The 21,660-nt window shown below is 36.4% G+C and overlaps 1 protein-coding gene across 1 annotated transcript in view; it reads left to right on the forward strand.

Annotated features, from left to right (window-relative positions):
• The window catches only part of SLC16A10 (solute carrier family 16 member 10), a 63,704-nt gene that overhangs the window by 31,098 nt on the left and 10,946 nt on the right, over positions 1–21,660 (forward strand). The window contains exons 2-3 of the mRNA XM_062489949.1: positions 6,281–6,425; positions 9,513–9,951. Of these exons, the coding sequence (XP_062345933.1) occupies positions 6,281–6,425; positions 9,513–9,951 (584 nt within the window). The remainder of the gene's footprint in view (positions 1–6,280; positions 6,426–9,512; positions 9,952–21,660) is intronic.

Genomic DNA, 21,660 nt, shown 5'->3' on the forward strand with positions numbered 1-21,660 from the left:
TAAAGGGGGGGTGGGGGGGGGAAGGGTTTTAATCTTGTGGGTCAAGTGTTTTTTTTTTTTTGTTTGTTTGTTTGTTTTTTAACCTGGAGGAGTTCATAATGCCAATCATTTTTTTTTATTCTGAAGAACTGCTGATGTTTAACACTACCTTCAGAATCCAGTTTTTCAAGAAGCAGGGGTTTAGAACAGTACTGTTCGATAAATCATATGGAATAACTTGAGTTGCAGGAGAGACTCTGGTTTTAAATATACTCAAGAAAGGAATTTCCACAATGTTTTTGTGTCACCCGTTCTAAAGTTTGACTACCTTTATGGGGAAAATTTTTCCTGACGTCTAATTGGAATATCCATTGTTGCAGTTTCAGTTGTTTTTTTTTTTTTTTTGTCCCATCACTCTGCACCACTGAAAAGGAGCTAGCTTTATATCTGTAATAATCACCTGTTAGATACCTGGAGGCACTGATTAGATTAATTTTGAGCTGCTTTTCTGCATGCTCAACAAATTCAAACACCGTAGTGTGTCCTCAGACTGGAGTGTGTTGGTGGCTGACCACTAAACTTCCTGTGTTCTTCTGTTATTGCTGAGTGATTAATATGGCAGATTAAATTCAGTTTATATACGTGTCTCATGAAGAAAAATGTAATCCAAATAAGTGGTAGGAAAAAAGGCATCTACATCTTCAGACGCTGTTGCCATTTGAAGGAAAATAAGGTAATGGATAGTTTTCTAAACGTATTTACTCTGAAGCAGCTGCAATATATAAAGGAAAAAAAGAGAGGGGAAAGGAAGTATAATTAGAACATAGAGATGGGGAAATAAATTGTTAGCATAGAAACTTATTTTTAAATGCTGTATGCAGTTCTGGCAACCCAGTCTCAGAAAGAGTGGCATGTACTCAGACTCAATATAAAGGGGCAAAGTACATCTTCTGTACAAAGACAGACTGAATCAAAAAGTTGTGTCATTTTGGAGAAGAAAGTAGTATGAACAGATCTGATTAAGACACATAAAATCATTGGTTTCAAGAGGAACCTCAGCAGGGATGATTAATTTGTTTCTTAGAGTGGAGGAATTAAATATGAGTAAGTTCAAAGCCAAGGGGAGTTGTTTTTAATGTGGTGCTGGTGCCTAAGCATTTTCTGTAACTGATTTCAACAAAATCAGAGAAGCCAAAGTAATATTGATGGAACTAAATGTTCTTGTTGAATGGTTAGATGCAACATTCTGCTTGGGCTGTTTCTAAGCTGCTTATTGCTGGATGTTGGGAGGATGTAGCCAGGGAAAAAGCAGGATGCTAGCCCTTTTCCCAGAGTTCTTTTTCTGAGTATTTTGTGGTGGTCAGAAACAGGATACTGGGCTAAATCAATCTTTGATCTGCAAGACATTGCAATAATTTTGTTATTTTAAAAATTAAATGCCATGTAAATGTGATTATACAGGCAAGGAATTATTAATACTAGCTGGAGACAAGCAAATTATTTCCAGAAATAACTTTCAACAACCACTTTTGTTTCTTCCAGAACAGGATCTCTCAAATTCACTAACTATTTTCATAACAGATCTTTTTATGGAAGCCAATCTTCTGCTTTACTGAAGAGAACATCCATGTGTTTAACTGGCTATAATAGAAGTATGGGCCCTTTACCCATTCCATAGTTAAATTATGGAGTTTTTTACGGTAAGAAGTTGTGGATGCTGAAAATACACCAGTGTTCCAGGGAAGCTTGGTAGTTCATGGATGAGAAATTGCCAGAATATTAAAAAATACAGTGGAACAGTAAGTAATGTCCAAAATTATGCATAAGGAAAAACAAATAATAATAGGCTTACAGAGTCTCTCAGCTTTTAATGGTTTGAGACTGGGAGAGTACACACAGGCTTCCTTATTCTTTCATAAATTGTAACCAATAACTTAGTGAATGTTAAATGTTATTCAAGCTTATTGAGATTTTAGAAGTTAAGTGCTTTTATTTTTTCCTTCATCATACCACTTGTCTTCTAAACAGCAGCATTTTGTTCCCTTTCTCAACCAGAACAGTCTCAAGGGAAAATAGTGAAGAAAAAAGTCCTGAAGCTTGTTAAAGAATGAAGGGTGTTACTCCTGTGTTGAGCCAACCACTAGAAAGACACTTGAGGATAAAACTGCTAAGTTCCTTATTGTAATACTTGGAAAAAATTGATTTTAAAGAAGAATGTTTTGGATGAGCAGCCTTTATGTAAATTTGTGCATGATAAAGCATTCCAATGGAACATGATAATAATGTTTTCTCTTTTGTTGTCCTGTAAATCTTAGTGCTTGACTCTATAAAATGAACTAAAATATTTAATAGCTTGAGTTATAATTTTGCAGATAAATATGTATTGTGCAATGTAAGTGTGACAATGAGAATAATTCTGAGAGTGCTCAGATATTAGATACTGTATTTATAGTAAAGACATTATCTGAAATAATAATTTTTAATTTTTAAAGAGTCATGGTAGAACAGCAGTATATTTTTTGAGTATGTGGTATAGCTGCTTTGCTGTAGACTTTTAAACAAAGGAAATAAAAAATATCAGAATATATGTTCAGATTTTCAGTGAACTGATCAGGAAAGAACATGTAGCTGTGACATTCATGTTTGAATAATTCTAGTTATAATAAAGTTTTGCGTTTTTGTAATCCATTATGTGTTTCAGTGGCACAGAACAAACAAACAGACTTTTCAGTACAGCTGCTTTCTGGTCTGATACTTTTATCTTAAGGATGACTACTTTTCCATCTTCTAGGGAAGCCTGGGAATTGTTATATCTACAAAAAATTACACGTTTTGAGGAGCTAATTCTTAACTTCCAGTGCCTTAAGGAATGTTTAAGTCTTTAAAGTAGGAATAGGTTTTCTTCTAAAGCAATCAAAATGTTTTATGTATGAATATGAATGCAGTTATATGTAGCAATTAGGTGCTGTATTAGTATCTGAATTAGCAGCTCTGGAATATGGCCAGCTTGTGCCAGGAAAGCAGCCAGTAGCCTGGAGGAGAAATACTTCAATTAATATGTAATAACTGCTCTAGAGAGCTCTCAGTATTCTGGCAAGATGCATTTGTGATTTTTTTGTATTACTTAGGACAGTTGTAATATCTGTTTGAAAAAATGTGGAAGACAATTCAATGTACATTTTTCATACTGCATGAACAAGTGTAAGGGTGCTTGAAAACATACTTAAAGCGAGATTGAAAATTGCTTGATCTATTGAATATATTTTAAAGCCACAAATTTCTTCACAGAATGAAGGTATCACAGCAAGAATTATTTGCCTTAGGGCATTTAAAAATTTACTCATGTAGTCTCCTGTTTATCTTTCTTTTTGGTGCTAGATTTCTTCACAAAGGAAGGAGACAGGGCATCTTCTCAATCTATGCATACATGTGAAGTTTAACTTCAAGAATATTCTTTTCAATAAATAATAAAGCTGTTCATACAGGACATGCCAACCATGTCTCTAAATTACATTTCTGTAGGCTAATGAGAGCAACTTAATAACCTGAAGTAGTAATTTATAGGGCTCCAGTTTTCATTAGGTAGATAAGTGGTACAGCATGGGCTCCCACTTCTGCAGAGGGACTTATTCCCTATGACCATTCCATTCTGAAATCCTTCAGATAAGGCATCATCCTTCATCTTAATGGTCTCTGTGTTGTAAACCAGTGGAAACCTTCCCTTTTAGGCTCTGCCCTGTCATTATTCTAACAATAAGAAGAGAGAATCAAGTGATTAAAAAGCCATAGTTTTTCCACGAGTTCCTGGAAGCACAAAAAGACAAAATTAACATGTTGTTAGTTTAATTTGAATTGAATGTCTTCACTTCAGCCTTTTACATTCCAATTATTTTATTAGCTGTATAAGCCATTAAAGAACACTGTAAACCTTGACTTCACTAAGGAGAATGGTAGTAAAATCACAGCCTGTAGCTCTAGAGTAATTTAGTCTGTTACTTTATGCAAGTACTACTTAAGCTCAGTTTCAGATGCCCGCTTTGTTTGCCTGTCTTGTCTCCACGAAGAGGGTCTGTGTGAGATCGGATTCTCAAAACCAATTGGATTCTCACCATCTCTGGGCTTGTGCTGTGACTGTTGCCTTTGTATCTTTTTGTACCTGGGCAGGACGGGTGACAGGAGGTTCAGCCTTTCCTTGGTACCTTCATATCATGTGAGACTTGTGGCGGCTGCTTCTCAAGACTTGGCTGCCTCTTGGCCTTGCAGGAGGAGTACTCTGGTTCTTAGTGCTGCCCTGCAAAATTCACAGTGGTGCTCAGGACTGTTCATGGTGGTGTAGCCACCATTTATTTGGGAGGGTGACAAGCTGAAATGGACATTCTGTCCCCTGGTGTTTGCAGTTTCCTTTGGACAGTAAAACTGCAGGCTCACTCTGGGAAACATAAGTAAAAGGACGAGGAGTCTTGTAGAAGCTGGACTCTTTAGAAGCTTTGTAACTGGCTGGTCTGGTCTCCAGGCTGTATGAGAGCATCTCCTCCCTCACACTCCTGTTACAGACAGTGGTTTGTACAGTGTCTTGTCCCATCAGGAGTCATCTGGGCTGTAATAGGGGACAGATGTCAGAGGATTCATGTCCTGCCATACCCTAGGTGCTCTTGAGTATACCTCAGCTGCAGAGAAAGACTAGACCTTCCTTAAACTTGGTCTTTGCTGTTCAGGCAGTGTCACAGGGTCTTTGTTCCTTCTTTGTCTCTTGTGCTGTTCCTTCATACAGCTTGAGCTTTCGTTGCAGAGGTGCAAGGCTGGCAGGGCTATCATACATGGGGTAGTCCTACACAGGAAATGGCCGTAAAAGCACCTCACTCTTTGGATTTTGCCTTGAAACTCTTATTTTATTACATGATCAAAGGATTCCAGTAACACACATCCCTCACTCTCTTCCCCAAATGGTTCCCATTGTTTGTTGAGAGCGTTGTTGGCCCTGAAATACAGGCTTTGTTCCTTGTACTCATTTCTGGTTTTCTCTAGCCATCTATTCACTTGTCTTTCATTTACATTGTAAACTCTCAGAAGAAACAAGTTTGTGCTTGTTGGTTTCTTTTTCTGTGTTTGCTGCCTTGCACAGTGAGGTTCTAGTCGGTGTGTAGGGCTCATTGGCACTTCAACAGCACATCTCCTAAGCCTTGGTAGTGGTAGATCTACTTGCAAATATACTTAATTTAGTCTTGTGGTGGTATGCTTTTCCAGGTAATTTTATTTGCCTTCATCACTGAAGGGATGGTTGTTTATTGAACAACACATAGATGTTTATCTAGCTATGTCTTCAGGGAAGATATTCTAAATAAAATTCCAGCTACACAGATTTAAAACTTTTTCAAGTTGGAAGAGTTACCCTGTCTTCTATACAATTTGAAGTGAAGATGAAGTTTTTTTCCATTAATTTTGAATAAGCAGCCTTTTCTACTTCCTGTTTAGACTTTTTTTTCCCCCCATATAGGCAGGTACACTTCCAATATATATGTAACTATATATATCAAACATATTAGTTGTAACTATTAGCTGAAAAAACCCACTTGTGGCTGAAACTATAGTGGACTCACCTGAACCGAATCTTAATAGTCTAATAAACCAAGTACAGTTTTTGCAATTTCTGTAAAGCTGGAGCAGTATCAAAAGTAGTAAAAATTTCCCATTATATATGGAAGTGTTTTTACTAACTCAAGCTTGTTTAGTATAAAGTAAAATCACCTTCCTAATGTGTATATTACAGTATAAAAGCCTATTGTTGATTGCTCATTATTGATGTTCAGTATGATCTACATCTAGTAATGAAGTTTTCAGCTGAATTTTTTAAAAAAATATTTTTTTCCAGCAAATGTGCCTGTTTAGAGTCATTAAAGTCTAGCATTACATCAAGTGAAATGAACTAAGTGATGTCAGAATGGATATGGATCTTCAAAGATATCTTTAATGACCGAGGCAACAGTTGGAATATTAGTTACTAGAGAAATGTCTGTGTTTTTTAAAAAAAATAAGTAATAGCTACAAAAACATTAATTGTATTCACTGAGCTGATAAAATCTAAGTTAGTTGATTATGTAAATTGTTAGGCTTCTTTTACCATGTTAGGTAAGTACATTTTAAGTTGTAATTAAACATTTAAAAAATAGTTACTCAATTGCTACCTAACTTTAGTTCAGCAAAATAAAATCGTAGGTGAGAACAAGTATTAACTGAAAACTGAAATCACTTGGTCTTCTAAAATGTCTCTCTTTTTTTTTTTCTTTTCTTTTCTATTTTGCAGCATGGGTGAGCTCTCTTTCTATGGGAATGGTCTTCTTCTGTTCCCCAATAGTCAGCATATTCACAGACCTGTTCGGCTGTCGAAAAGTCGCTGTTATTGGAGCTGCAGTAGGGCTTGTTGGACTCCTTTCGAGTTCTTTTGTAAGGTAAAAAACTTAAATTCATAACTTTCAAAATGTTTTATCAATTTTTTATTATTATAATGTTGATCTTGTCAACAGAAGGGGTAAACAGTGCAACTTTATATTATCTGTAGAAAACTTGTTTTATTTGGTTTGGTTTCGTCTTTCGAACTATGACTCGAACTTCCAACTTAAAAGGTATTTTTAAAAATATACTATTTATAAGTAAAAACAAGAGTCCCTATTTAACCACTATGTATAAATATGCCAACAGCAAGACTAGTGCTATAAGATCAACAACTTTGTCCAGAATAAACTTGTATGTTTGCTTGATGTATATTGTGTTTTAACAGGTACACAAACACTGTTGTTGTGGTCCCTTCCTGCCCTGTCCCCTTAATTTTCTTTTGAAACAGTTTCAATGGTGATAAAAACACAGTAGGGCCTCCAGGAAGCTGTAAAAATTCTAGCGAAATTGGATGTTTACTTCTGTTCTTACTGGTCCAATTGCCAAACATGGAGATAGACAAAACCTTGGTATATTGACTATACTTAAGGCTTATTTGTTTTGTTTTTTTTTTTTCTTCTAATTTACAATTAATCTGTATGCTTCTTTTCATTTTCTTCATTTGTATGTAACTTTTACAGAGTAAATCTTCAGCATTTCCAGAGCGACTGATTTGTTGGATGTACCCAGTAGATGTACTCCTACCTTGTAGAAGATAAAGAAACAGGAAGTTTACTTAGTTTAGTTACTATAAAAAATTGGTTAGTGATGGTAGAGTGTAAAATCTAGCAGAAACTTATCTAGTTCTCAGACTTTTTTTCCCCCACCAGTAGCAGAATAAGTATGAGAACAATCAAGCTACATTCAGAAGAGCTTTCCACTTAGGTGCAAATGTAATTATTTATACAGGCAAAAAGCTTGTGAAAATCTTTTCTGTGCTTGTACTCTGAACCAGATGGATGTGAGCTGTTGTCATCCGAATGGTTAATCCTGGTGCAAATATTTGGCTTAATTCATTTTATTAAACAAACAAATAAAACCCCCACTTCTTGATATACTTTAAGAAGCTTCTTACTAAATGTGAGGTAAAAACTAAAAGATGTGGCTTGGAAAAGTTTTTCTTCCTCCTTGCTTCCTAGTAGGATGTTGAGTGATGAATACTAAACCACCCTTGTCATTAGATTAAGATCATTCTTGTGTTTGTCTGAAAGCCAATGGAACAAGGGCACAGAAGAGACATGCAAGAGCAAGTTGTTTTGTAAAGGCTTTAAAAATATTTCAGCTTAACTAAACTTTGAGAGGTGACGTCTTGTAAGAGTACCTGCCAGGCTGATGTGCATGCTTGGTGTTTCATTATGTTACTCACACTAAAATGATTTATGCCTATGATGTTATCAGCTCATTAAAGGAGTATAGTTCAGATATAGAAGTCAGTGATCTAGAAGTAAAATATTGTCAAGCAGATGTGGTAGTATGATCTACTACTTTTGCATTGCACTAATTTCTTAATATAAATTTTATGTCTTAGGAAATAGGCATGTAAGTGTTTATAATGCCGGACAGTGTTTTATATGCATTTGTGCTGGAGACTGAGTGAATTTACATATAGAAGCAAAAGTTCATTGTCTTCACTGTATGATGTTGCTCCTCTTATTTTTTAACTTCTGGTTTTATTCTTCCTAGTTATTTTCCATTAATAGAGGTAATAAGTATTTTCCTTTTATGTTATTTCTGCTGGCTTATATTGTGCATCAGCAGTTTCAGAAATTGATAGATTAATATAGAAAGTGACAAAATTTTTACACAAATAATTATTTTTCACTACAATGCACAAAACCAGAATTCCTGGAGTCAGACTTCTGTTAGTCAAATACTCTTTTCTAAGTAGTTCTGTAATTGTATAGGAAGCTTGTGGAATCTGTTTTTGTACAGACGGGTGCTGGCAGGTTGCATCCTGTGATGAAAAGCACTACACAAAGCATTCATGCTCTTTAATAAAAAAAAAAAATGTTAAAAAGATTAACAGTTTACCAGAAGTGCTTTAAAAACAGGTGTTAATTGATAAAACAAGAGGTGAAGGTTCATTGTAAACATAGCATTAAAAAAAATTAGATGAGCTCTCATGTGCTACCTCAGAAAACTCATGTAAAAATTTCTTGCATCCTGCTTGCATCTAAATGTTAAAAAATATCTTCTTTCATTAACTAATACTACACCACTAATTTAATTATACTGATGCTGTTATTTCATTCTTTCAACATTTCTTGCACAAGTACTTTTTATTGGTGTCACACATTTGAGATCAAGTGCAATGGCTCTGCTATACTTTTATTTTTGTTGTAGAGTAAATGGTAATAATGGTGAACTTAATGATGAAGATCCACCTTACTATGAGGCGAGAGGTTTCATTCCTTATTAAATTTTTTTAGTTCTTTCTTAGCATATTCAATATATGTATCAAAACACTGAATTTAAAATATTTATCCATAGGGAGATTGTTTGTCTAAAAAATGAATACCTAAAGGGGCTATAGTTTTTATTAATATATTGCATTACAAAATTCTTTCAGTATTGAAATATTTTGTTCTTCAGTAATAATGATGTTTGCCGTAGTTGTTACTTGACTTTCATAACAAAATGTTTATTTGATTTTTGTTTTTCTGGGTCCATGAGGAGAGTTCAGTATTACATTTGAACTGCTAGCATAGTGAAGAAACGTGTAAATCAAAACAGTAAAACATTCTTTAGCAAAAAAATCCAAAAACCCAGTAATGTTGAACTTGCATGTGGCTAATTTGCCCTGACAATAATTTTTAAAACTTTTTTTAGCTACACTATTTGATGTAATTATACTTGAATGTAGCTTCTTTTTTTGACCTGTTCAGTGAATTCTATGAAGATTTTCAGTGGAAGGAGATAGAATAGGTGCTGAATTAAGCTGACACTGTGTTATTCAACTGTAAGTATAAGCAAATTCTTATTTGCAGGAATGAGTTATGTTGGTTGAATGATTGTGAAACTGTTTTGTTGTCACTTCCAGGAGAATCAACATCCTTACACTGCCTTACAAAACACTGATGATTTGTTCTTTTCTTTTGGTGCAGCACCATTGAACCTCTGTATTTCACCTACGGGATCTTGTTTGCCTGTGGCTGCTCATTTGCCTACCAGCCATCGCTGGTCATTCTCGGGCACTACTTCAAGAAGCGCCTTGGACTGGTGAATGGCATTGTCACCGCAGGCAGCAGCTTGTTCACAGTGTCACTGCCCTTCCTCCTGAGGGTCCTGATCAACTCCGTCGACCTGTACAACACCTTGAGGGTCCTCTGCATCCTTATGTTTGTTCTGTTCCTGGCTGGATTCACATACAAACCCCTTGTTCCTAACACCAAAGACAAGGAGGGAGGAAAGAAGGGAAAAATCAAATTACCTCCTGCGAAAAAGATTTGCAATTTCTCAGTTTTCAAAGTTCTCAGTTACCGAATCTGGGCTTTTGGGATCCCAGCTGCGCTTTTTGGATACTTTGTGCCTTATGTTCACTTGGTAAGTGCACGTTTCCTCCTATGTGTGATGTGTTTGAAACTACATATACTTGCCTGCCTTTGTGTTGTTGATTCAGAAAGCAATTGGTGATAGGAAGCCAGATTTAAACTGCGAGTTGTGTTGGGGAGAAACACAAAATTAATTTGGATGCCGTCTTATTAAAAGAGTGCTTTAATCAGAAGTACTGGTAAAGCCAGTTAAAATCTTTGTTCTCAATGCAAGGTTTAAAATACTTTAACCATGAAAAGAGAGATTTGAAAAATATTCTACAGTATTCCAAAGAGAATTCTTTGTTTTGGTACTCAGCTGTATACATTGCCAATGACACTCATGTAAGGAGTAAATAATGGGAAACATCTTAGAAGTATAATTTTTTGTTCTACCGTATTCATAATTTTTCAGGTTTATTAAAAGCAAAATACCTGGATTTTTCTCTCTCTCAAACTTCAGTCTTGTAGCTTACAGGTACAGCATTAATATAACTGCTCCTCCTCTTACCCCATCTGTCCCAGCTGCATTGTGTTTTACTGCTGTATTCAGCAGCTGATGGAGCTTTGGCTTCTGGTGATGGGGAAGATGTCAATTAGCCAATTCCTGTACATGTATTAGAGTTGTTTCCCTAGCAGTTTTTTTTTCCTGTAGTACACTCCTAAATGAAGAAATTTAGGTGCAACTGGTGATAGAGATGCATACATTTGTATCAGGCTGACACATATTGCACTGCTTAAATGGTGAGTTATTCTTGGACAGCTTGCTGGTGGTGCTCTCTAAACTGAAGTGGTGTAAACCAAAAAGCTTAAAAGGGAAGGGTGGGGAAAAAGCCCACAGTTTCTTATGAGATGCTGCCTTGAGGCCATTACACATCCTCATATTAAGAGTATTTGATAGAGCATGGGCTAGTACAACTCATTATGAAAACAGATAGGTCATTTCAATATTCATTATTCACCCATGATACAACAGTTAGATTAATGATAATAAGTATCTTTACTTCTGTCAAAAAAATCTTCAATACCTTAAAAGCCATTTAATGCAGTATAACAAGTGGTTGTCACTACTTTCTGGCAATTGGTTAGATTTTTGGCTCTGCATCAGATATTTCTTTTTAAAATTACCTTTTGGTGGGAGCTAGTGTGTTTTTGAGCAGCTGTAGACTAACTTTTATTAATGGTTAGTTCTCATAACTTAGTTTTTAATCATGTAGATCTTATTGCATAACACTTCAAATTAGCCTATTTCAAAGGACTGTACTATCCAGATGACATCTTATGTTATTTCCCTATAAGCTTTGTAAAAATGGTTTAAAATATAAGCAACTTCAGAGGAGTAGGAGACAAGTGTTCTAGAGTAAGCTATTGGATAGGTCACAAATGATCCTTAACCCTTGTAGAGAATGGAAGAGTAAGGCTACAAAAGCAGGCACAAAGAACTTCTAAAATATATTTATTGAACAAAAAGCTTGTGATATTTTGTGATGATGCTTGTATTGCTGCTTCCTGTTTATACATCAGACTAAAGCAGCTAGTTTCCTTGTAGAGAACAAAGCCCCTTATATTATACTATACTATATAATATTAAAATATTATTATTTTTCTTTTCATAGGGTGCTGTCACTCCTGTGGAGTGCTTTCCCCCCATCAGACTGGCACAAGTTCTGCTTATCTCTAGTATAGGAAAACAATTTGATCAAGGCTGTTTCTAATATAGTGTTTGATAACACCATAAAACTTATTCCAGAGTACTGTTAAAATCTAGTATTTTACAGATTACTTCAAAATTACATGAAGATACTCTTTTTGCTCAGAGTTTCAGAGAAACTGTGATGTTTAAGTGCTTATAACATAAAAGCTTCAACAGTAGACAGGCACATGCTTTGTATGCTTCCTTTGAGTGAGAGAGGAAGCTTCAGCTCTTAGTAAAACTTTGACTGAATATTACTTGTCAAAACCCCTCCCTGAAACTCACAAGTTTTTATTTTAATTTACTTGTATCTAAATATTCAATTTTTCTTAAAGTCCCTGTGGATCTGTATTTCTGAAAGTGAATAAATTGGTGTTTATGAAGGCACAGCATGAATTATGCCCTTCAACACAGATACTTCAGCTCAAGTGGATAGCTCTGGATTCTTTTTATCCTAGTTTTGTCTGCTTTGATTAAAAAGCCACACTTTGTGTACTTCCTGAAGTACACAGAAGTATGCATTTACAAATAAGTCAAAGGCTATAAGAAAAAAATAAGTTTTTTCACTGGTGCAACTGCCATGTACAACTTTCCTTAGCTTTAGAAAATGAAAGTTACTATTGTGTTACTGTTTATTGTATTTTTAAACTGTAGTAATACTGGAAAAGGAATATGATCCTTAGACAAGTGACAGTTTTTTTTACATTAAAATGCTACTATCTTTCCCAATGTTAGGCTGACAGCAGCCAGACTGCTCTACAGGGATGCTGGTTACAAGTGCCCTAAGAAAAAAATATAGTCAATGTCATGCCCTCTGATCTGGTACCTGTACTCACCAAGTCCCGTTTTTCCCACCTGGAAAGACATCATCTGCCAGGATGGCTGCTTTTTACCCTGTGATGAAGCACAGGTGGCACAGACCCTGCAGGTTGGGGTCCTTGCGTGTCACCACTCGGCTGGTGGCACCTGGGGGCTGCAGGCTGGGTGTGCTGAAGTCACTGTCTGGAGTCACTTTCTGCCAGCCTGGCACTGCTCAGGAGCTCCTAAAGTCCCAGCCAAGGGTCTCCGTGTGCTTCTGTGCCATCCCCAGTCTCTGTTCATACCTCTTGCATTTTCTGAAGCCTGTTGGAAAGGAGAAGACTTGCTGTGACCCCTGTATATACAAAAAAAACCCAAAAAAACCACAAGAAATCTTTTTCTGGGGCTTTTAAATAACAGAATTAGCCAAGTCTTTGCAATTTAACTCCCTGCACTGTATTCTTTATGTGGAGTAAAAGCTGTTAAAACTAAAGAAACAGCCTGCTCATTAAGTGGCTCTAATTAAAATTAAATGCATTAACAAATTGATTCTATGGAATTCTGGGTAGGAACTGGTAACTCTTACCAGCTTCTTGACATGAATCCTGACTGGTAGGTATCAGGCTTCAGATTCCTTTTGGCTCCTGCAGGGGAGAACCAAAAGGGAGAGCTTTTCTTATCCCAGTTTAATTGGTGTCAAATTCCATCAATAGGTGTTCCATTACGTGTAACTTGGGAATTTGGTTGAGATAAAGACTATAAATAAGTTTTGATTTAAGTTTATTATATACTTTCAGCATTAATTGAGACTGTTGAAGAACAAACTTCTAAGTCATAAGATTGCTAAATCAAATGGCATTCCTCTCAATTTTAAAACTAGTCCAAACTAGTGATTGAGCTTTTTTTTGGTGCCTCTCTCGAATAGGCAGACAGACAAGTAAAATCCTTGCTTAGTCTAGTTTGGTTTAAATTCTGAATTCATAACGCAATCTGTGGAATTAGTGGAGTATGCTCTTTCCAAGTGTTTTTAGTAAGGACTATCTCACAAGGAAAAAGAGTATATTTGAAAGAAAGTATACCTAGTCTCTATGCCACTTGTCCTGTGTTTATTTTGATAATGAGTAGAGAACTTCTGTTTTTCAGCAATCTCATGTTAAGGGTTTAGTGTTGCTCTCTTACCCTTAAAAAATATTTTCTCAATCAGGATCATGCATCCTTAATACTTAGGAACTTGTTAGGTCATTTCTGTTAAAATTTGATACAAGGTCACATGCTTGGTAGCTTACAAGATGTGGTTGCTTTTTCGTGCTTTATTTAGCAGGGTGCAAAGAAATACTGCTTAAAATGTATGTGGTCACTGCCTGGTCTTCTCTAAGCAGTGACTAAAGCTGTCACCAGATTTCACTGTGAATTTAGGAAAATATTAATTATGACACACTTACAAAAAGGGTCCCAGTATTGTTTTTTTGTTGTAGCAATATTTGGTCACTATGAGGAATACTGCTAGAACTGATAATATAATCTTAATACTTCCAGTGCAGTGTTTCAGTCCTGCAGTAATTTCTCTTTGAGTGTTTACTAGTATAGCTTGATTTAACAGTTACTTTTATTAAATGCCTCTTGCTAATGATAGGTCCTGCCTTATTTATAATATTTGACACCTTGCAGGATGAAAAACTGAATTTAACAACCCAGTAGTTGAAAAAAAAACCCACTGCACATGTGTGTTCTGTTTTTAACAAAAAGCAACTGGATGGTAGATAATGCAATAAAAATGTGTAGCGATAAAGTTTACCTTTCTAAGTTTAAATATTTTTTATGAGGAGAAATGCTTCTAAAGAATGACTAGATATATTTGAAAATTAGACTTATGGCTGCAGGCCTGTATACAAAGCTACCCATCAATTGATATGCAGTGTGAAAGTTACTATGACACAGACTGTCCTCTTGAAATTTCAGAGTAGCTCAGGGAAAAGATTTCAGTATTTTTCACCTTGCTTTGCTGCCTATTTCTTAATTTACTCTGTAAATCTGGCTTTTTCTTTTGATGCTTATCCATGTTAATATTCCACAATGGGTACATACTTGCATATGTTGAGATTTTTGGTTAGCAGTTGCTGTGTGGAATGTATGTGTTCTCTGTTTGCTTCATGTTTAAGAGATGAAAAAATGGTTTGTGTTTGACCATTTTTTCTGACAACTTTCATACTAGAGTTTGTCTTGGTAGGCAGATAAGTACTGGATTTCATGTCCTCCATAGATAGATGCTGAAGATTCAATGCCTCATTGCTTCTCTGAAATCTGCACATGCCAGGAATAAGCTCATCTGGACATCCAGAGAACCGGGAAGTGAGATTGCAGACCTAATGCTTAGGGAAAAAGAAGGTAGATACTTCTGCTGAGAAACAAAGCATCATCTTGGACTCTGTTCTAAGATTCTTGGAAAAGAAAATGCATCTCAGAATGAAAAGTAAAGATTCTTCCAAGCAATTTTATTCATGGGAGAGTCATGAAGCTGGTTAGAGTTGCTGAAGAGTACATGTTAGTCAAAAGAACTTTTTCATGCATATAAACAAACTCATTTTCTTTTCTGCATCACAAAATCAGACAACGTGGATAAATATTAGTCTGTCCTCTGGGTGGCTGTGTCTGTCTCCAGATCTTTTGTTTGTCACTTAGAAGTAGCTGAGTCTAGTGCTGTGCCCACAGCCAGTCCTTGGACAAAAAGATAATGCTCTCTGCTGCTCTATGCTTCCTATCTTTTACTGGAACATCCATTTCGTTCCTACTCTTAAGATAAGTAAAGGTGTCTCTTTCACTTTAGAAACATAGTAATTAATGGGAAGAATTGCTGATATGGATTAGAGCTGATGAAGACTTTTTTGCCAGATTTGATTCCTCCCCCACCTTCTGATCTGTAGTGTAAGTTCAGTGTCTTTTGTGTGATTTAACTGTTCTACTGCCACTCTATCACTTTGGAGTACCTTTTTAAATTGAGCCTTGAGGGTGACTTGGCTTTCACCTCTGTTCTTTATAAGCCACCAATTCTAGCTTGTCTCTGCCCATTTCTGACTCTCTATCAGTGATGTGCCTTGTTTTTGTTAATAAGAGATCAGATTCTGCTGTGCAAATTCAGTGTGTTTGAACCTTTGCACCCTAAAATATGTGCCAATAAAAACTGTTGACTTGTGCAATCAGCTTGGAGAAATGAAGAGCCAAGTTCTTGTGAGATCCTCTGTAGTAACAGCTTTCATAGGAACTTATCTGAAATACTTGCTACATAATTTGAAAGTTGTATATTCTTCCATATACTCTCAAAGTTTCTGAAATTTATTCAGGACAAAATATTCTATCTATTCTGCCTATTAAGAAAAGTGGACATTTTCCATTTGTAAACTCCACCCTCCCCAGGCAAAAGCTTTGGGTCATTAGGAAGAATTATACTGGAAAAATATAAAGGGGGTATAGAAACCACCTAAGGCTCTTCAGGCAGATCTGAGCTGCTGTATTTGGGTAAACTATGATAGTCAGGATGAATCTCACTGCAGTGTTTGATGTTCTGCCCAACAAGACCCTAATCATTGTTCATAACATTTCTTACAAATATTTCTGTAACTCCTCAAGCCTCCCCTGAGGGGAGGATACACTGATGTTGTGTTCCCTCAATGTTGTTCAATCTAAATCTGTCACATCTTTAAATTGCATCTCCTCATTTGAGAAATGTGTGTTTTAGCTTCTGCCCTCGTCCACAGACAGTGGCAGGGACTCCATGTTCTCTGCAGTGGGAGACTTGCCCAAGGAGCCACAGTAGAATGGATTTACCTTGCAATATGTGAAGCTGTTCAGGTTTTGTTTTGTGTGTAGGGTCCTAATCCTACACCTCTCTCCTCCCTTTAATTCTTATGCCCCTGGATTCCACAGTGGAGGCAAATGGCAGCACAGAGATAAATGTTTTCCTCTGTGTCTGAGGGTAGAGCATGGTGAAGGGTGATACATACTCTAAGGACTTTAGTAATCAAAAATCTCTAAATTTTAGCATACAAAGTCTACATGTCCACAGTAAAGTGCATACACATAACATATCTTCTAAGGCAATAACACATCAGTTCTTGTAAGGTAAGTACTGTCTGTTTTGTGAACTGCCTGTACTATGTCATACATTTGCTACTTTCAGATTGTTGTGTAAAATAATGCTGAATATCCAATGGGTGTGTCTGGATGCTTTTTTTAATTCAAACTGGGAAAAAACCAGCCTCCATCACTCCATTCACTTGCTTTTATGGGCTGCTGTTCAAGAAATCTCTTCAGATCTCCTATGTTAGTCATTTGTCTGAAGTCTACCATGTCTTTTATTTCCCAGAATCTGCTGTTAATCTTGTAATGGTAGGAAAGTATCTTTTAAATTATGTCCACTACTAACTGAAACTGTGTGTCTGTAGGTATTCTAAAAAAGCTAGGTATAGCTGTCAATTTTAGCACTACTACCTTTCTCATCCACTTAATCTATCATATTTCTTTCTCTAATGGAAGACTAACAAGACACTGGTTTTGTTAAGGTCTGATGTAATTATGAAGCTGGTATCTCTGAGACCCAGAATCTTCAGTGGCTCCCCATGCTTTACTTGCTTTTCTAATCTTTGCATTTATCTCCCTTCAGATCTCAACATCTGCTGCAGTTTGACTGCCCAGGTTAGTGAATTTTTCCCCCTTTATCCCACTTCTATTTTCCCATTTCTGTCATTATCCTGTGAACCCATTTCTTTTCCAGTATTCCTTAATGTTGAACTGGAAGTATTTATTCTTGGTTAGATCATCCACTTTTGACATTGGGGGTGGTGGTGGGCAAAGAAATAAATTATTTCCTGCTTTATACTTGTAATTGTTATTGAAAGCATATTTTAGATAAGTTTTTCAAATAAGTATACTGAAGACAAATGATATAGGTACAAAAAGAACAGAATCAAACAAAAAAAATAAAACAAAAGTTTGCTGGGAGCTTTTCTAGAAGCAAAAGTAAATTAAATTAAAAAAAAAAAGGTAGCAGGTATGCTCAGGTGCAAACTATGTGGTCACCCTGAAGGATAAGAGCAAGCTATTTCTCAGGTCTGTGCAATACTGGCAGCTTGAAAGGTCTGAGTTTCATTGTGATTTCCTTTGTATCTAACAGCACATTACTTCATGTACTCTGGTATAGCAAAAACTATTCTCATAGCAGATGGAGAGTATAGTTCAAAGTCAGAGTAAATTGCCAAGTGTATTATTTCTCTCTTTTTTTTTTTCTTTTTTAATGGTAAACTCAAAATCCTGTCTTTGAACACTTGAAACATGTTGACTTGAAGTCTTCAAACTCATGTGCCCAGAAGCCTGAGATCACAGCTGGTTTTGTCCTGTTGTCCTCATACAGAGTAACAGGCACTCATCGCCAAATTCTTTCACTCATATACAGACCATCTTTTGTGTCCAGTTTCTGCTTCAGGAAGAGCTGTATGGAAAACCTATTTGCTTAAGTCTTATTCAGACTTGTGAATATCTTGCCATGTGTTTTGAATCTTCTGTTGAGGCGAGCTCAGAACCTAGCTCTTTATATTTGACTGTAGTAATTGCCAAGCTCTGAGCTCTTTTTCAGGCTCTTTTCTGATGATAGAGTTAAATTTTTCATTACTATGGAGAATATTTCCTAGAAAAGGGAAAAGTGGTTTTGGATTGCTCTAAACAGGGGAAAAAATAAGGGAATATATATGTGTATAGCCTGAATAAGGACTGTATCTCTTTATAAGGAGGAGAGACGATCATTGTCATAATTTCCTTAGGACTTAAGTGAAAATTTGACTACTTCATGCAATTTCTCAAGGCCCTGATCTGGTAGGTACTTGGCAGTGTGTTTAGGACTGTCTGGAAGAATTGAGACGGTTGAGAGCTTTCTTCTGTTCCCCATTAGAATGAATCAGGTGCTTCACCCAGGTTTGTGAAAGCTGAGGGGATTATGACCATGTCCACAAGTAGATCTCTAGTCCTGAAGTGCTATGGATACCCTGGGAATTCTGTGGCGGTTGAATAAAAGTTTGAGAATCTGTTCAGATTTTACTTACCTAGGTGGTCCTATAGTTTAAGGACTCTGGTTTTGAGAGATGTGATATAAGTAGCACAGATGCTGTTGATAGCTGTTATTGAGCAAGGATGGCAACCTCTCTTAGGACACAACAGTAGCATTGTACAGTATTTGTACAGGATATCCTAATCCTTTGCTTTGATATTCCATAATTTCTTAATGGTAGCATATCATATAATGTGCTCAGTTTTAATTACATAAATTGTAAACTGATAACATTTTATTGGATTAGTAAATGCCACAAGGATTTGAAAGAATGACTTATGTTTTTACAAATGTAATATGTGGTAATGTAAGAAAATTGATTCCTTCAGTCATAGGTTTCCTTTCAATCAAATATGCAGCAGAGTTTTACCAAGCTAGAACTAAATGAAGAGTTGAAGTTGTAACACTCATTAAGTATGTAACTGTAATTGTTCTAAGACATCCAACAAATGACTTTGGGAATCATAGAAAATAAGACTTGGAGGTATGCTGGTACTTTATCCAATTTATTCCAATTTACTTTGGTGTAGGACTTTTTTAAAGGATTACTTTAAACAATCTTCATAAGTCATACTTACTATATTTGTTGCAAGGACTTTATTTTGGAGTCTGTACACGTGGTCCATGTAATAATGAGTAACGAACAAAAACAGGACATAAAAAAGAAACATCAGCTGAGGTCTTACTGTTACTAAGCAGTATGTAAAGGTCATGTCATGCCCTGAATTGATGTATTTTATTATTCTTTTATTGGACACCTATTCTAAAATGGCTCATAAGAATTATGTTTGAGAGAATTCCCAAATGCTGGCCAAAGTCAAGATTTGTTACATCTGCCCTTCCATCTGTAGGCAAGGCTTGCCCCTACCGTGTAATAGAAGGAAATTAGAGGAATTAGGGTTGTTTGTTTGTTTTCCTTTTTCTTCCCACATATCTGTGTTTGTCCTTAGTTTGTGATGCTATCTGTTAGATGTTTAAAAATAGTTCTGCTATTATTCTGGAAATTCAGATTAATGTGATTGGCCTGTAACTCTCTAGGATGTCCTAATAGTAGCTGATTTTGGACATAATTGAGTTTTGAGAGTAAAATAGGCCCTGGAAACACTGCTTTAGTCCACAAGAAACAGATAGAATTAAGACTGTAAAATATGGATTGTAGTCACAAATAGGAATAATTTTGAAAAAAGTTTTTAAAGGTTAAGTTTTATCCAGCAATGTCACTCTCATCCCTTGAGGTCGTAACATGTCAGTTCTTGTGGATCCCTGACTTTATTCTGCATTCTTATGCTCAGTCACTGTGAGCTTCCAAAGATGTGTGTGTGTGCCTTATCTGTCTGGCTGCTGCTGCCCAAGCCACACCAAGTCACTGATTTCCTTCACAAGCTCTTTAGGACAACACGGCTCTGAGATTGAAATAATAATAAAAACTATTATTATAATTACTACTATAATATGGCTTCAGGACTAGCTATTTTTTTGAAAGAAAACCCCCTCAAAATTATTTTAACTGTGTAATTGTCAGCCTTGAGTATTTTTGAATTTTTAATGCTTGCAGTTTATGTTAAATAGGCTTAACAGTTAACCTGTTAACTGTTGTGTTCAGTTTTACTTAAGAAATTCACATTATGCTTGTTCTGAATCTTCATGATGTATAAATGATTCTGTTTAATATGCTTTACTCAGTGGAACAAGAGAAAAATTCCCTATTGGCATGTAATGAATCACCTTGTTTATTTAATTTTTTCCTTGTTCTTTATATAGTTTAAACTGACAAGAGATAAAGAGTATTACCACTGTTGGGGCAAGTGTGTAGGCAGGAATTATTTGAAGATGTGTGTATGCATATTTGTAAAGACTTAGCTATAGTTATATTTCATATAAATTATCTCAGAGTATTGGCACCCCCTTAAAAATTGATCCAGGTTGGATATCAGTAATACTCTGTCTCTCAACATGAAGGTAATCTCTTCTGTAGAAGTGCAGGAGCTGCTGGCTCATTTTGCTGTTTTTTTGCTCACCAGTAATAGTTTCTTTGCTGGAGTCTGGAATAGAAATATATTTGCCTTAAATGATCTTCCTGGTGCCCAGTGTCATAAAACTTGCTGGCAATCAAGTTTCTTTTTCTGTTTCTCACCTTCCTCACCCCCCATTCTTGTGGTGAGTCCATATGTTGGAGAATAAACAGTGAATTCTCCAGAGTTACTTTATGCTTTGCTTTTTAGCACTTTCTGAAACTTCCAATCATCCAGGACAGTTCACTGCAAAGAAAGAGATCAGCAGTCCTGGCTACGGTGTTGATCCGGCTGGTGGGATGGCCAGGGTACCACCTGGACTTGGTGGGGCTGCTTCTCTCTGCCCTGGAGATAACTAAATTGCCCAGAGAGTGAGAAAGTTATGCACAGTCTGTTCTTGTAGACCTTCCTGGAAGTGGCTTGGGGGATTTCAGGGCTCTTTGATTCTGATTCCACCCTACAATCCCTACTGGCTTTTCAACCTCATTCCTGTGCTTGCACTGTTCTTATCTCCAGGAGCCAGAACAAGGACATTTGTCCTGGAAAAGTGCTGCCTTACCTTTGTATGGCCCCCTTCTCCAGCCACACACTGTTCTTTTTCACGGTATGTTATTGCCAACAGCCCTTGGCTGTTATTACCAACAATCCTTGGTTGGCTCCACAGCTATCTGGCTATCAGTGTTTGAGACATGCACATAAGCCCCCTTATCTTCTTAGGCTTCCACACCCCTTCAGCTCTTTCAGGAAACTTAAATTGGAGCAGTTAATAACATTTCTAGTAAACGAATGGTACCGGCAGTGCTCTCTAAGCATTTCCTTTTATCCTTGTGCTTGTTTTCAGTGAAAGTGTCAGACACTGGGACATGCATCAGTAATTGAAGAAAATGGTGACTTTCTTCTCACATGTTGGTCAGAGAGACTATTGCACTTAGCCTACTAAAGCTTTGCTTGATTGGGAATCCCCCAAATGGAATTTACATGGGAAGAAAGTTGGTTGACAGAATTTTTTTCTTACTAGTTCATAACTACTTGTTTCAGATTTAGGTTCTTTGTGTTTTGAAGAAAAGGACCTACAGCTTTGCTCAGATTGACGTCTTTGATTCACTGTGTGAATGTAGCTGAAAT

The sequence above is a fragment of the Cinclus cinclus genome, chromosome 3 (genome assembly GCF_963662255.1).
Source record: "Cinclus cinclus chromosome 3, bCinCin1.1, whole genome shotgun sequence".
NCBI lineage: Eukaryota > Metazoa > Chordata > Aves > Passeriformes > Cinclidae > Cinclus > Cinclus cinclus.